The 17,242-nt window shown below is 44.5% G+C and overlaps 1 protein-coding gene across 1 annotated transcript in view; it reads right to left on the bottom strand.

The window, feature by feature from the left end:
* The window catches only part of TFE3 (transcription factor binding to IGHM enhancer 3), a 58,239-nt gene that overhangs the window by 13,952 nt on the left and 27,045 nt on the right, over positions 1 to 17,242 (bottom strand). The window contains exons 2-3 of the mRNA XM_070741240.1: positions 15,829 to 15,942; positions 2,181 to 2,394 (exon numbers count right to left, since the gene is read on the bottom strand). Of these exons, the coding sequence (XP_070597341.1) occupies positions 2,181 to 2,394; positions 15,829 to 15,942 (328 nt within the window). The remainder of the gene's footprint in view (positions 1 to 2,180; positions 2,395 to 15,828; positions 15,943 to 17,242) is intronic.

Genomic DNA, 17,242 nt, shown 5'->3' with positions numbered 1-17,242 from the left:
TAATCAAATTAACAGAAGGAGCCAGGTTTATGCCTGTCAGGCAAAGACTGCTGTCACAACGAATCCTCCGATGAATACAAATGTACACTTCAAATCTGCACTTCGAATCTGCAGCACAGCCTTGCATCGGGAGATAGGAAGGTGGGGAAAATGAACATCCAGCCAGCTTGGATGTGAATCTGTTTCCAGAGAATTTGCCAATGTCTTTTGTGTTGGTTTAAATTAGATTTACAAATAGGTGACATAAATCGATGTCCCTTTCCCTTTGTCCAATAGGAGAACCAGACACTCAGTAGCCAATCAAAGTTGTCCTAAGGCAGGGGTAGGCATAGTTGGCTCTTCTGTGACTTGTGGACTTCAACTCCCAGAATTCCTGAGCCAATCATGCTCGCTCAGGAATTCTGGGAGTTGAAGTCCACATGTCATAGAAGAGCCAACTCTGCCTACCCATGTTCTAAGATAATGCTTCTCAAATGGTGGGGCGCGCCTCTCTGGGGGGATGTGGAGCAATGCCCGGGGGGGGGGGACCCTGGGGAATGTGTTTTTTTTGCCGCAGAGAGTAGGACGCATATCCTATCTGAAACTTGTACCGGTACTTGTATTGTGTATAGGGCAGCCCATTCTAAAGGAAAACATCTTGTGAATGCAATCAAACTTCTTGAACTCGCAAGATTTTTTTTTTTTTAATGGGCTGCCCTGGACACAACACCAAGGAATGCAATGGTGGTATCAGTACAAGTGTCAGGTAGGATACGCATCTCGCAGTGGGGCACAATTTGGGGGTGGCAGGTCAGGCGGGATGGGGCGCAATACTATTTACAGTTGCAGCGGAGAGTTGGGGGGCACAATATGTTTACTTCTTCCTGTGGGGGGGAGGTGTAACAGAAAATAATTGAGAAGCACTGTCCTATGGAATGCCTAATACAGTGTTTCCCAACCTTGGCAACTTGAAGATATTTGGACTTCAACTTCCAGAATTCCCCAGCCAGCGAATGCTGGCTGGGGAATTCTGGGAGTTGAAGTCCAGATATCTTCAAGTTGCCAAGGTTGGGAAACACTGGCCTAATACACAGATCCCCCCTACGGAAACCTTCAACTCCCAGCATTCCATAGACAAGACAAGCATTGCTGAGAATTCCAGGAGAGGTGGCCTTCCCTCCACTTGCTGCAGAAGGCAACAGGACTCGAAGTACCTCAGGAGCCAATTGCAACATCTCCTCCGACTCGAGGGCCTTCCAATTCCCAGAGTTCCTGTTCAGAGTGGCCAAAGATGTTGAACTATGGATGTCCAACGTAATAAGATATGCTGTATACCAGGTCAAAGAATGCAGTTCTCAGACTTTTGCACGGAGAAAGGAAGCTATATAATCCTGTTCCACGACTACAGTGATATGGATGCAAGGAAATGGAACTGGGTGAAAGAGCACTTAAGCCAAGCAGTTATGATCTAAAATAAGAGGAAGGGCAGAGAAGCTACCTTAGGGCTCCGAAAGCAGTCCCAGCTTATTGTGTATCCTCTGTAAAATATGAAAATACAGTGGTACCTCTACCTAAGAACGCCTCTACTTACCACCTTTTCTAGATAAGAACCGGGTGTTCAAGATTTTTTTGCCTCTTCTCAAGAACCATTTTCCACTTACAAACCCAAGCTTCCGAAACTGTAACCGGAGAAGGCAGGGAGAAGCCTCCGTGGGGCCTCTCTAGGAATGTCCTGGGAGGAAACAGATCGGGAAAAGGCGGGGAGAAGCCTCCATGGGGCCTCTCTAGGAATCTCCTAGAGAGGCCTCATGGAGGCTTCTCCCCGCCTTTTCAGGCCCTGATTCCCCCCAAGAGATTCCTAGAGAGGCCCCACGGAGGCTTCTCCCAGGAATCTCCTGGGAGGAAACAAGGCCTCCACCCTCCCTGTGGTTTCCCCAATCGCACGCATTATTTGCTTTTACATTGATTCCTATGGGAAAAATTGCTTCTTCTTACAAACGTTTCTACTTAAGAACCTGATCACGGAACGAATTAAGTTCGTAAATAGAGGTACCACTGTATTTCAAGTGAAGGAGAATCTCTTTCAGATGGCCTTTCAATCTCGTAAGACATGGAACCAACCTCTTCTTCTAACCAGCTCCTTCTGCTAGGACGGAACCCGGTTTCCCTCCAAGGCAGAGTTGCTTCCTCTTTCCTCTTACCTTCAATACCTCCACAGGCACCTGGGCAGGTGCGGGGCGAGCTAGTGGGCTCACAGAAATAGCCGGTGTGGCTGATGTGGCGGGTGCGGGAGTGAACTGGGCTGCTTGCCGCTGCTCCCGAAGTTCCTGTTCTTGCGTCTGTGCCCGCATAAGCTGCTGCCGGAGTAGAACCCGGGACGACATGTTAGGACTTTGAGCTGGGGCCCTCGGAGGGCTGGAAGAAGGAGAGAGAGGCCATCAGACTCATTTCACTGCTCTGGACAGCTCCTGAATACAAGTGGGACGTATTTTTTTCATATCCTTACATTACTTATTTACATTATGACTTACATTACGTAAGCCGCCAAGGCCTGTCAGAATGTAGCACAACAGAAATGCCAATAAATAAATAAAGCTATTATATTGAGCATAATTAGAATAGACTTTTGTTAGATAAAGCTTTCTTTCCACTAATAGAGCAATGATGCAATAGAACCGAGTAGAGTAGAGTAGAGTAGAGTAGAGTAGAACAGAATTCTTTATTGTCCAAGTGTAATTGGACACACAAACAATTTGTGTATATTATGCTCTCAGTATAAAGGAGAATAAAATGCATTCATCAAGAATAAAAAAGATACAAACCATAGTGATAGTCAAGGTTACTAATAAGCTGCCAAATCATATTACGAAACAAATAAAAATGACATAATTGAAAGATAGGAGCAACATGGTTATAATCATAAGTGGGAAGAGATACAGTATGTCACAGAAGTGAGCACACACCCTCACATTTTGTAAATATTTAGATATATCTTTTCATGTGACAACACTGAAGAAATGACACTTGGCTACAACGTAAAGTAGTGAGTATACAGCTTGTATAATAGTGTAAATGTGCTATCCCCTCAAAACAACGCAACACACAGCCATTAAGGCTTAAACTACTGGCAACCAAAGTGAGTACACCCCTAAGTGATAATGTCCAAATGGGGCCCAACGTATCAATATTTTGTGTAGCCACCATTATTTGTCAGGATTGCCTTAATCCTCTTGAGTTTCACAGGCATTTATTTATTTATTTATTTTAATTTATTTATTTTAATTTATGTATTTATTTATTTATCTATCTATCTATCTATCTATTTATCTATTTATCTATTTATCTATTTATCTATTTATCTATCTATCTATCTATCTATCTATTTATTTATTTATTTATTTATTTATTGTTAGAGTTGAAAGGGACCATGCAGGTCATCAAGTCCAACCCCCTGCCTGAGCAAGGATCCTAAAGCACCCCAGCCACGTGGCAGTCCAATCTCCTCTTGAAAGTGTCCAGAGTTGGGGAGTTCACAACCTCTTTAGGCAGGTTGTTCTACTGGTTGATCGCTCTGACCGTCAGGAAGTTCTTCCTTACTTCTAGGTTGAATCTCTCCTTGGTCAGATTCCAGCTGTTGTTCCTCGTCCGGCCCTCTGGTGCTCTGGAGAATAGAGTGACCCCCTCCTCTCTGTGGCAACCCCTCGTATACCTGTATACAGCTATCATGACCCCTCTGGCCCTCCTTTTCTCTAGGCTATCCATGCCCAGTTCCCGCAGTTTCTCTTCGTAAGTCTTGGTTTCAAGTCCCCTAATCATTTTGGTTGCTCTTTTCTGCACCTTCTCCAGAGTTTCAATGTCTCTTTTGAAGTGTGGTGACCAGAACTGGATGCAGTACTCCAGATGTGGTCTGACCAGGGCGTAGTAGAGTGGTATTAATACTTCCCTGGTCTTGGAGTGTATCCCCCTGTTGATGCAGCTTAGGATAGTGTAGGTTAGCACTGGAGTCCTCTTCGACTCGTTCATGACAGCATCATGGAGCTGGTGGATGTTAGAGCTTTGCGCACCTCCACCTCCCATTTCAAGATGCCCCACAGATGCTCAACAGGGTTTAGGTCTGGAGACATGCACGGCCAGTCTATCACCTTTACCCTCAACTTCTTTAGCAAGGCGGTGATCATTTTGGAAGTGTGTTTGGGATTAATGTTGGAATACTTCCCTGCAACCCAGTCTCTGAAGGGAGGGGATCATGTTCAGTTTCATTATGTCACAGTGGATGTTGGCATTCATGGTTCCCTTAGTGAACTGTAGCTCCCCAGTGCTGGCAGCACTCATGCAGTCCCACACCATGACATGCCCCCTACCACGTTTGACTGTAGGCAAGACACACTTGTCTTTGTAGTCCTCACTTGGTTACCGCCACACAAGCTTCAAACCATCTGAACCAAATAGGTTTATCTTGGTCTCATCAGACCACAGGTTCCAGAAATCGATGTCCCTTAATCTTCTTGTCTACAGCAAACCATTTATGGGCTTTCTTGAGCATCATCTTTAGATGGGATGACAGCTCTGCTGACCAATTTGATGCAGCATGCGGCATATTACATGGGCATTGATAGGCTGGCCCCCCACCCCTTCAATTCAATTCAATTCAATTCAATTTATTAGATTTGTATGCCGCCCCTCTCCGAAGACTCGGGGCGGCTCACAACAATGGTAAAAACAATATTATAGTGGCACAAATCTAATATTAAAAGAAATAACTAAAACCCTATCATATTAAAACCAGACAACACATACATACCAAACATAAATTATAAGGAGCCTGGGGGAAAGATGTCTCAACTCCCACATGTCTGGAGGTATAGGTGGGTCTTGAGTGGTTTATGGAAGACAAGGAGGGTGGGAGCAGTTCTAATCTCCGAGGGGAGTTGGTTCCAGAGGGCCAGGGCCACCACAGACAAGGCTCTTCCCCTGGGGCCCGCCAGATGACATTGTTTAGTCGACGGGACCCGGAGAAGGCCAAGTCTGTGGGACCTTATCGGTCGCTGGGATTCGTGCGGTAGCAGGCGGTTCCGGAGGTACTCTGGTCCAATGCCATGTAGGGCTTTAAAGGTCATAACCAACACTTTGAATTGTGACAGGAAATTGATCGGCATCCAATGCAGGCCACGGAGTGTTGTAGATACGTGGGCGAATCTAGGAAGCCCCACAATGGTTCTCGCAGCCACGTTCTGCACGATCTGAAGTTTCCGAACACTTTTCAAAGGTAGCCCCATGTAGAGAGCGTTGCAGTAATCGAACCTCGAGGTGATGAGGGCATGAGTGACTGTGAGCAATGACTCCCTGTCCAAATAGTACCGCAACTGGTGCACCAGGCGAACCTGGGCAAACACCCTCCTCGTCACAGCCGAAAGATGATGTTCCAATGTCAGCTGTGGATCAAGGAGGACGCCCAAGTTGCATACCCTCTCTGAGGGGGTCAACAATTCCGCCCCCAGGGTGATGGACGGACAGATGGAATTGTCCTTTGGAGGCAAGACCCACAGCCACTCCGTCTTGTCTGGGCTCTGCAGCAAAGCTGGCAGCACTCATATGTCTATTTCCCAAAGCCAAGGATGACCAGTAGGAAAGCAGATAATTTCAGTTATCTACAGTTATTTGGGGGAGGATTGCACTTTTCAAAGACTTGAAAGACTAGGCTAGGGACAGATGGTCAGGGGAGATTCTGTCTATAACTCTGTGGGGTTACTAAGAGTTGACACCAACCTGATAGTACAGAATTAATCATGACCAAAATAGGCTTTTCCCTAGGAAACTTTATCTCACAACTAGATGTAATCATGGCCAAGTGAAAGAGAACCCTCCCTTCTCCTATTGCTATCTACTAATAGATTATTCTGAAGGAAGATAAGGTGGCATTTGGAAGAAACTGCAGTGAAAGGCAAGCTAATTTTATATTACTATCTTATATTTTTTAATGTAATTTTTTTCCAAGGCAACATACAACACACACAAATACCACACACACATAAATTTATCCTCACTGAGCAGATTAATATACTGGTAGATGGAAAGACACTATCAGAACTTATCATTAATGTCTGAATGGACATTTGAATGTTAAACACTTGTAACCCTACTCCACCATTCTCTAACCCAGTCTTTCCCAACCTTGGCAACTTGAAGATATTTGGACTTCAACTCCCAGAATTCCCCAGCCAGCATTTGCTGGCTGGGGAATTCTGGGAGTTGAAGTCCAAATATCTTCAAGTTGCCAAGGTTGGGAAAGACTGCTCTAACCATTACTCTATTCTGGCTACTTCTAGAATTGCTGGAGACCAGTAGAGAAACACATGTGCTTCAATGAAATTTAAAATCAAAGTTAAATTTAAAATCAAAGTTATTAAAACATGGGGGACATGTACATTAGAATATAGATTCCAGTTGAAAAAAATTTTTTTAGAGGACATTTAAAAGCAACACCCTCTATTATCTATTTTAGAATTATATTGTTACAAAATTGGCCACTTTGATTAATAAGATTTTTGACTACTCAGAAACTGATAACAATATAAACTTATAAACTTTTTCATATTTTAATTAATTGGATTATGTATTGGATTGTTTTTTTTCACTTGTTGTGAGCCGCCCCGAGTCTTCGGAGAGGGGCGGCATACAAATCCAAATAATAAATAAATAAATAAACTCCAAGCTAGGAAAAAGGCAACTGAGATATAGAAACATAGAAGACTGATGGCAGAAAAAGACCTCATGGTCCATCTAGTCTGCCCTTATATTATTTCCTGTATTTTATCTTAGAATGGATCTATGTTTATCCCAGGCATGTTTAAATTCAGTTACTGTGGATTTACCAACTACGTCTGCTGGAAGTTTATTCCAAGGATCTACTACTCTTTCAGTAAAATAATATTTTCTCATGTTGGTTATGATCTTTCCCCTAACTAACTTCAGATTGTGTCCCCTTGCTCTTGTGTTCACTTTCCTATTAAAAACACTTCCCTCCTGAACCTTATTTAACCCTTTAACATATTTAAATGTTTTGATCATGTCCCCCCTTTTCCTTCTGTCCTTACATTCTTTACATATAGAATGTAAAATTTGCGATTTTTTTTAAAAAGAGGGGGAGTGAAGGGGAAAATACCCTCTCAAGCTTCTTGGATGGGGAAGAGAAGCTTGAGGGTTTAGATACTATCATCATTGTGGTCAATCATTCAGTTGTATCTGATCCTTGGCCGTTCTATGGATCAGCACTCTCCATACGCTTCTGACTTGTACCGCCTCCTTCACATCCGCTAGTCATCCAGGTGATAGAGTAGTTCCTGTTAAAGCTGATCAGCAACCAGAGTGGCTTAGGGGTCAAATTCCTGTTTAACATTTCTTAAATGTGTCTAATTCGCTCTCCTTCACCTTTTCTGACTCTCTTTTAAAGTGTATGTGCATTGCACGCACATTGTATTTTGCAGGATGTTATAATTCCACATATGCTAAAGTAGTGTTTCCCAACCCTGGCAACTTGAAGATATCTGGACTTCAACTCCCAGAATTCCCCAGCCAGCAAATGCTGGCTGGGGAATTCTGGGAGTTGAAGTCCAGATATCTTCAAGTTGCCAAGGTTGGGAAATACTGCGATAAAGGAATAGGTACCTTTGCTTAAAATAAAACAGATGACTTTATTGACTCCTATTCCTCTCTCGGATGTCATTCCACTCCCATTTATGACTATAATTTCCTCAGGTCAAAGTCCTCTCTTTACTCTACTCCTCGCAGTGTCCTATCTTTCCTGAGAGCAGAACTCTGTCAACATGACAAAGGGAAAAAAACTCCAAAAATTCCTGGGAAGAATCTGAAGGAACTTTTTATGTAAATACTGCACATAGAACAGAAGAGAAGAGAATAACAGAATTAGAATAAACCTTGGAGTTCTTCTAATTTGACCCCCTGCTCAGGCAGGAAACCCTTCACTATTTCAGACACAAATCTTGCCCAATCTCTTCTTTAAAATTTGCACTGTTGGAGCATTCACAACTTCTGGAGGCAAGCTGTTCCACTGATTAATTGTTCTAATTGTCAAGAAATTTCTTCTTAGTTCTAGGCTGCTTCTATCCTTGATAATTTCCCTCCATTGTGCTTGGAGAATAGCTTGACTCCTTTTTTGTGGCAACCCCTGAGATATTGGAACACCGCTATGTCTCCCCTAGTCCTTCTATTCATTAAACTAAACATACCCAATTCCAACAACAGTTCTTTATGTTTTAGCCTCCAGTCCCCTAATCATCTTTATTGATCTTCTCTGCACTCTTTCTAGAGTCTTAACATCTTTTTTACATTGTGGCGACCAAACCTGGATGCAGAATTCCAAGTATGATCTTACGAGGCATTGTAAAGTGGTATTAACGCTTCACATGATCTTGATTCTATCCCTCTGTTAATGCAGCCTAGAATTGTGTTGGCTTTTTTGGCAGCTGCAGCACACTGCTGGTTCATACCTAGGTGGCTGTCCCACTAGGACTCCTCCATCCCTCTCAGAGTTACTACTATTGACATAGTATTTGGTATAAAGAAATGTACTGTGAAGCTGGGATAAAGTGTAACATGATACACAATCTAAAGGTAATTTAGCAATAAGTACAAAACTTGAAGGGTAACTTTGCTTTGCTTTAGAGAATCCAATAGCACATTGTGTAGTTTGCCAAGCTAGATATTTTAATACATCAGCAACAAGTTTATGAACTATGGATTTTCTCTTGATTTAACTTTTTTCCTTCTTACTATCTGAATTGCATCAAAACAGTGGCCCCCAACTTTTTGGCCACCAGGGACTGGTTTTGGTAGACCGGAGAGGGCATGGTTTTGCATGCTGGGTATATACCACGGATGAAGCTTTTCTTGTTTACAGTTCCAGGCATGCCATGGATCGATGCCAGTCCATGGACCAAGGGTTGGGGACCCCTGCATTAAAAGACTGACAATTTTACTAAATCCAGAAGTTAACACAGATCAAGGAACAATAACCACACTACCAATTTCTTTGGCCAAAGCTCAATCATCCAACCTTCAACACAATTCTTACACCACAATCTTACAACAATTACTACTGTTGCATATGTACTGCTTCATGATGATAATAAGCAGTAGTCTAAAAATATTCATGTGCATTTAAACAAAGATGATTCAACTGAGATCAGAGCTTCAGATAAAGTACAAGAAACATTCAGGTTCTAAATTGCCATGGCTACTGGCTAGAAATTTGGGGAAATTTAATATTTAATGTGCTGCAAGGGAAGAAACTCACATAATTAGAAGAGATCATTTGGGAAACTAAGTCCAACTGAATTTAAGAATGTTTGACCAGTCCAATTTTAAAGTACAGGGGAATAATGTTTTATTTTTAATATAGACAAAAAAATCTGTATATTAAGTGCTAGGCAAAGGTTTACCATGTCAATAGAATCATCTGGTATTGCTTGAATTTTAGGTGTACCTAAATGTGTGCAAGCTTTAGGGGGGGAAATGTGACGGCCATTTTGGTCTAAGCAGGAGATTAACAAAACAAACAAGATGCATTATTTATTTAGCTTAGGCCTTAGCTTGAATCTCCCTAACCTTCCTTTCTTTTTCTTACAGGTTTTCTTCCAATCTAAAATCTCACCTTTATAAGTCATAATTTAAACTATCTTGGGGGTCTTTGAGGTTTAGCAGAAAATAGGCGTTGATTGCTTACCTGAACGCCTCTTCTCGTACGGTGAGCGGGTACAGCAGTCACATGGGTTGCTCATGTCCAATCCGGTGGAACTGAGCCTAGTATTAAAAAAGCTTGCCGGATCCGCCCCTTCCCCAGAATTCGCGAATCCATAGACTAGGCTCAGTTGTGAAGCTCTGTAGTGTTCAACTCTTATTGTTAGAGGAAAAAGGATTATAGAAAGGTGAAGAAGACACATACAAGGGCGGGAAGTGACTGCTGTACCCGCTCACCGTACGAGAAGAGGCGTTCAGGTAAGCAATCAACGCCTATTCTCCGTACTGAAGGAGCGGGTCCAGCAGTCACATGGGACATACCCAATAGATGGTCCCTAGGGTGGGATTAGATTGCTATCGTGTGAGATAACGGATTGGAGTACCCTTCTGCCGAAGGCAGCGTCCGCTGAAGCGTAAGAATCAATCTTGTAGTGCCTGATGAAGGAATTTGGCGAGGCCCAAGTGGCTGCTTTGCAGACCTCCTCCAACGGGGCTTGAGTCGCCCAAGCGGCCGAGGTGGCTGCGCTCCTGGTGGAATGCGCTGTGATGTTCCTTGGAACTGAGAGGGAGGCCGACTCATAGGCCTTAGATATAGTCCCTCTGATCCAACGGCCTATTACTGTTGAAGACACTTTGGCCCCCATGACTCTGGGATGATAGGCTATGAAAAGTGCTTCTGACCTCCGAAAGGGTCCTGTGCGTTGGATATAGATTCTCAGCGCTCTGATGAGATCCAGGGTGTGCCATCTAATTGCCAAGGGATGGTCTCGTTGGAGGCAGAAGGAAGGTAGGACAATATCCTGAGATCTGTGGAACATGGAACTGACCTTGGGTAAGAAGGTGGGGTCCAGTCGCAAGACTACCTTGTCCTGATGGAATTGACAAAGGTCCTGCCTGATTGAGAGGGCAGCCAGCTCCGAAATGCGTCGGGCAGAGGTAATAGCCACCAGGAATGCTACCTTAAAGGATAGGTACCTGAGGGACGCCGATTTTAGGGGTTCGTATGGTGCCTGCGTGAGGGAATGGAGAACCCGTGGCAAATCCCAGGATGGATACCTGTGGACCTTGGAAGGTCTGAGGTTGGCTATGCCCTTGAGGAATTCCTGAACTTCAGGGAAGGATCGGAGAGGCTGTCTGCGGGGACCCCCTAGGACAGATGAAATGGCTGCCAGATGACGCCGGAGGGTGCTGGTGGAAAGTCCTTTATGGAAGCCTTGCATAAGGAAGGAAATAATTCTGTGTATGGGGATGCACAGAGGGGAGAGACCTTCCTGTAGACACCACTGGTGAAACTTGGACCACGTGTGGTCGTAGATTCGATTGGTCGAACCCCTTCTGGCCTTTAAAATGACCTCCACTGAATCGGGGTCATGACCACGCAGTTCTAAGTCTCTCCTGATAACAGCCAGGCGGTGAGGTGGAACCACTCCGGGTCTGGATGGAATGAGGCCCCCTGCCGCAGCATATCCCCCGAAACGGGGAGTCGCCAAGGGTCCTGGACGGACAGCTGTTGGAGATCCGCGAACCAGGGCCGGCGGGGCCAATGAGGGGCGATTAAGATTACTCGGGCCCTCTCGGTGAGAACCTTGTGAATCACGTCCGGGAGAATTGGAATTGGAGGAAATGCGTAGAGTAGGCCTGGAGGCCATGGACTCCGGAGGGCATTGATTGCTTCCGCTCCCGGGGATGGAAATCTGGAAAAGAAGCGAGGGAGTTGGGCGTTCGCATTGGTCGCGAAGAGATCCAGGACTGGTAGGCCGAATCTGAGGCTGATTTGATGGAACAGGTCCTGATGGAGGTTCCACTCTCCTGGGTCTATCGTTGCTCGAGATAGCCAGTCCGCCTGGACGTTGAGGCTCCCCGAGATGTGATCGGCTAGGAGCGACCGAAGATGTTTTTCCGCCCAAAGGCCTAACTTGAGGGCCTCCCTCATGAGAGCTTTGGATCTCGTGCCCCCCTGTCTGCAGATATGGCTTTTTGTGGCAATGTTGTCGGTGAGAATGAGAACGTGCCGGTTGGGAATGCGAGGAGAGAAATGCTTCAGAGCCAGGGAAACGGCTCTTAACTCTAGCCAATTGATTGGCCTGGAAGCTTCCTCCGGGGACCACGTGCCCTGGGCTATCATCCCCTGGGCGTGGGCGCCCCATCCCGATAGACTGGCATCTGTGGTGATGACAAATTGATCCGGGCATCTGAACGGGGATCCTTTGTCCATGGCCGGAGACTTCCACCACTTGAAGGATCTGCGAACACTTGGTGGGATGACAATGCGCCGATTTGAGTTGCTGTGCCCCGATCTCTGAAAGGGTAATAGGAGCCACTGGAGTTCCCTAGCATGAAGGCGAGCCCAGGGAATGATGCCTATGCATGACACCATCTTCCCCAAAAGGGAAGACAGAGTTACTATGGATACTGAAGAATTAGATAAAATGTTAGAAATTAACTCCCCTATACTGAGTTTTCTCTCGGGAGAGAGAAAAACCTGGGAAGATTCTGAATTGATAATGGAACCCAGGTGAGAAATGGATGTGGAAGGTTGGAGGTGACTTTTTTCAAAGTTGATGGAAAAACCATGGTCCTGAAGGACTGACATGGTGACAGAAAGGTCTGTTTTCACTTTCTCTAGGGAGTTCCCATGAATCAAAATATCATCAAGATAACATAAAATGTGAATGGGAGACGCCCGGATATAGGCCGCCAGGGACCCCAAGAGCTTTGTAAAGACCCGAGGGGCCGAGGAAAGGCCAAATGGCATCGCCCTATACTGGAAATGCCTGCCTTGAAAGGAAAAACGTAAAAACTTCCTGTGGCATTTGGCTATAGGAATGTGAAGGTAGGCCTCAGTGAGGTCTAAGGAGACCATGAAATCTCCGGAGTGAATGGCGGCCAAAATAGAAGATAAGGAGTGCATTTTAAACTTCCTATATTTGATGAATAGGTTTAGTTTCTTTAAATCCAAAATAGCTCTCCAACCTCCGGAGGATTTTGGAACCATAAATAAAATGGAGTAAAAACCTAGGCCCTTCTGACCGGAAGGAACCGGTTGAATGGCTCTGATGGACAATAGATGAGAAATGGCCTCCTCCATACGGTTACAATCTGAGGAGGACCTGGGAGAAGGGCAGGAGATAAAACGTTTGGGGGGAGGAGAAATAAATTCTAAAAGAAGGCCAGTTTGAACAGTGTCAATGACCCAGGGGTCCTTGGAGGTGAGACGCCAATTTGAGGCGAAATGAGCTAGGCGACCCCCTATGGGAATAGAGGAAAGATTACCATCTAGGTTTCTTTGAGGCCCTGTTAGAAGAAGCTCCCCTTTGGAAGCGAAAACCTCTACCCCTGGAGTTCCTACTTTGGGAACGAAAGCGGGGGGAATACTGACCTGGAGATCTCTGATAGGAAGCCGCTTGATCTTGCTGGCGCCCCGGGCGACGAAAGGACTGCGTTTTGGTAGCCTTTTTTGTAGTTGGACCCAAAACTTTCTTCTTATCCGTGGTTTCCGTGAGGAGTGGATCCAGAAGATCACCGAAAAGAAGGTCGCGCTTTAAGGGTCCCTGGGATAACTGCCACTTCTGGCGTACTCCCGCTTGCCAAGGGCGAATCCATAGGAGTCTCCTTGCCGTTGTAGAAGCTGCAATAGACTTAGCAGAAAATCTGGTAGATTGCAAGGTGGCATCAGCCACGTACTGGGCAGCTGCAAAGACCTTGTTGAAGTCTTGTTGACCTCTCAAGTCATCGGGAGGAATATGCTGTTGAAGTTGGCGAAGCCACAGCAGCATGGCTCTGGAGAAAAAGGAGGCTGCTGCAGAACTTTTAATGGCCCAGGAATCTGCCGTGAATCCTCTTTTGAGCATTTGTTCAATGCGCTTGTCCTCTGGACGGAGGACTTCCTCCGCCTCTCCCAGCACAGCCGCTGCCGAATGAAGGATCTTGACAGGTTCATCCGGTTTGGGAAAGGATAGAAGCTCTTCATAGGAAGAGGAAAGTTTGTACAACTTCCTGTCTTTAGTGGAGGGATTAAGACTAGAGGCTGGGAAATCCCACTGTTTGAGTAAGGCATCTTTAAACAATTTAGGCATAGGAATTACCTCGTTATCCTCCTGTTCCTCAGTGAAATAAGGTAAATTCTCCTCCGGGGGATCAGTGGAAGTGGAGGCTTGTTTCTCCTGGGCCGCTAATCCCGTAGAAATCCTAGCTTTGAGGAGGAGAGATTTGAATAATTGAGAAGGGAAAATGGTAATTGGAGAAGGAACCTTTATTTGGGATTCCTCATCATCTGATAGCCCTTGGAAAGGGTCCTCATCATCCTCCATATCCTCATATTCGTCCTGAGAGGAATCTGAATCATCCTGAATAGGAGCCCTAACCGCTGGGGAAGAACCCAAGGGGCGGGAGGGACGAGAAGGAGGAGGAGGTAAGGGAAGCTCATTGATGGAAGAGAGTTTGGCATCAATGGCCTTAGACAACACAGCAAAAATAGATTGGAACTCAGGAGGTAAATTAGAAATATCAGCAGGAATGGCAGAAGAATCCCTAAAGGCCTGGGAGGATCCTGGCTGGGAGGAATCTTCAATAATATCTGGTTCCTCTGGCCCTATGCCCCATAGGTTAGGTTGGGGTCTGTCTAGGTTAGGCTCATCCAGAGATAACACAGGGACCCCAGAAGGAGGTAGACTAGAAGCCTCTGGGGGGTCTTGACTACTGAGTACTTGGGCCTGCACTTTTAAACGTTTTGCTGATTTGTCATGGATTCTTTGTAGGGCTAGGTCCCTTCTCTTCTCGGCCCTGGTGACCTTAGTCGAGGGGCGGGCCCCAGGAGAAGAGGAGGAAGAGGCCTGGGGGATACTAGTAATCTCATCGCCTGTAGGCCTGGCCTCTCTGGGACCTTTAGTTGTGCCTCTCTTGGGAAAGGAAGCCATAGTCTGAAAATTAACAGAAGACAAGGCTGAGCCAATAACTGAATAGAAAAGGAGAAGAATTTTAAGGACTTCCCAAGAGGAATGGATCCTGCTTCGAGGCCTCGAAGCTGCTGAGACGTGAGGACAATCTGGGCAAACCCAGAGTTCGTGCCCCCAAATCCAGCGGGGCCAGCCTCCCTAAACTTTTCAATTAAGTAAACCAAGGCACTCTGGTTGGAGGCTTAGCCGGTGGAGAATTTAGCCTGGGACCCCCAAGGCCCGCTCCGGGATCCACGCGGTGGACTGAGGCCTACGCGGCTGGCAGGAGGCCAACACGAGAGGCCTAGATTTAAAAAGGGCGCGAAGGCCTTCGCGCCGAAAAATCGCTCCGAATATGCCTTAAAGGGGAAGCGATCGACTAAGTCCAGGAGACTAGAAAGCCGTCTCACTCCGCAGGAGGTATTTTTTAAGCCCTTTAATATATATGCAATAAAGAATCAATAAGGCAATCAAATAATACTTGCACTAGAACCTCCAGGCCAAAGGATTAAAAGAATCCACAAGCGGCCGCGGGGATCGTACACGGCAAAACCGCCGGGGGAAAACGAAACCGCAACTTCTCCAAGGGGAAAAAAGCCGAGCCGCAAACGGCTGGCGCTATTAGTGCAAGTAAAACAAATAAGGATAAACAGTCTTACTATTTTTGAAGGAAAAGATCGAAGGGAAGGTGTTAGAATGTTGAACGAATGTTGAACGAGCTATCACAATACAACCGCAGGATATGCGAACTGAGCGAATTCTGGGGAAGGGGCGGATCCGGCAAGCTTTTTTAATACTAGGCTCAGTTCCACCGGAATGGACATGAGCAACCCATGTGACTGCTGGACCCGCTCCTTCAGTACGGAGAATACTGTAAAACCTGAGCAGGTCAACGATAAATAAATGAAGCATCCACAATTAAATGGGTTATTTTGAAAGCCTTGAACTGAAGTAATGTAATCTACATGCAAGTGACATGATAAAATGTGCCAGAAGAATGAATAAACTGCCCTTTTAAAAAAAGGGAAAATCCTCTCAATAATGTCATTTGATCTGATTAGAAATTTGCCTTCTTTTTATCTTATCCTACCTCCCTAGTAACTAAGAAGCAGAAGGAGCTCCACAGAACCCGGTGACAGCTGTACTTCTCTCTTCCTACCTGACACCAATGGGTTGGCTCTTGAGTTCGTAGAAATTGTCGCTGGTCAGAGAGAGGATGTTCTCCAAATCAATGTCGGCCACGATCCCAGACTCCGGAGGCACAGAGCTGAGGCTGTTTGAAAATGCAGACAAGGATTAAGACACAATGCTTATTTCTCTTTGAACAATTACGATTTATCTCAGCCAATAAACTGAGACCTAGCTCCTCTAAACTATTCTCTAAGTAGCAGGAGATTTTGATGTTTGCTTAATAACCCTGTGACATCCTTTCTTAGATTAAAACAGACCTGCCAAGGCCACATATTCCTTAATAGTTGTACAACTGGTCTGTTGCACATTTGTTGTGGTGCATAAATACTTCTGTCGAAATCCAAAATGGTACTTTTGTATAGGGTTTCAGTTTCATCTTTTCCCACATCGCTAATAATGAACTCCTTATAATATGTCTCTGAAAGTAACTGTATTTTCTTCTTCTCATACCACATATATGCATGCCAATCTATCTGTAAATCATGTCCTTCTAATACCAACAGTCTTTTATTTCTAAATAAAATCCATTCTTTAACCCATGTCATTGCTGCAGCTTGATAATAGAGCTCCCAATGTGGAAGCCCAAATCCTACTCTTTCTCTAGCATCCTGTAAATTTTTTAAAACTAATCCTCAGTCTTTTCCCTTGCCATATAAATTTCGTTGTCATTTTTATTTAGTTCATTAAAGAAAGTCTTATCAATCTTAATTGGAATATTAGAAAATAGAAACTTGGTAATATATTCATCTTAATTAAAGCTATTCTGACCATCAGTGATAACTGAAGGGTCTTCCATTTTTCTAAATCCTTCTCAATCTGTTTTTTAAGTTTTAAAAATTAAATAATAATTGCCTTCTTTAAGCGATGAACATCTAGCTGTTAGGAAAATTCCCAAATACTTTACTTCTTTTACTATTTGAACATCCAACTGTCTGTTTAGCTGTAATTTCTGCTTTGCAGTCATATTCTTTGTAATCAATTTAGATTGGACTAATATTTTAATATAGAAGGAGATAATCTCACAGTCATTGAAGTTAAAATCACTTCAGGAACTAGAAAAAATAAGGTATAAAACTGGATTGGTTTATGTATTTACCGTTATAATCAAGGTTGGAAAAAGATGTTAGAACAGAAGATATTAATTTGCCAAAAAAAAAATAGTTGTATAACTGGACTACTGTTAACGCATACCACATGGATCTATCCTTAAAAATTATTTGGTCTTCAGAGGTTAGCTGCTGCTCTGTTACCTGGGTCAGATCACCCAGTATTATTCCAACCTTCTTGAGTAAATTTATACATTTACCGTACTTCTAGTTTCAAATTCCTATTTTGAAAACTATTATTGGTTTCTGCGTCTACAATTTTAAGTTACATTTGCC

The sequence above is a fragment of the Erythrolamprus reginae genome, chromosome 2, assembly GCF_031021105.1.
Source record: "Erythrolamprus reginae isolate rEryReg1 chromosome 2, rEryReg1.hap1, whole genome shotgun sequence".
Taxonomy (NCBI): Eukaryota; Metazoa; Chordata; class Lepidosauria; order Squamata; family Dipsadidae; genus Erythrolamprus; species Erythrolamprus reginae.
This window is presented reverse-complemented; position numbering and strand designations above follow the sequence as displayed.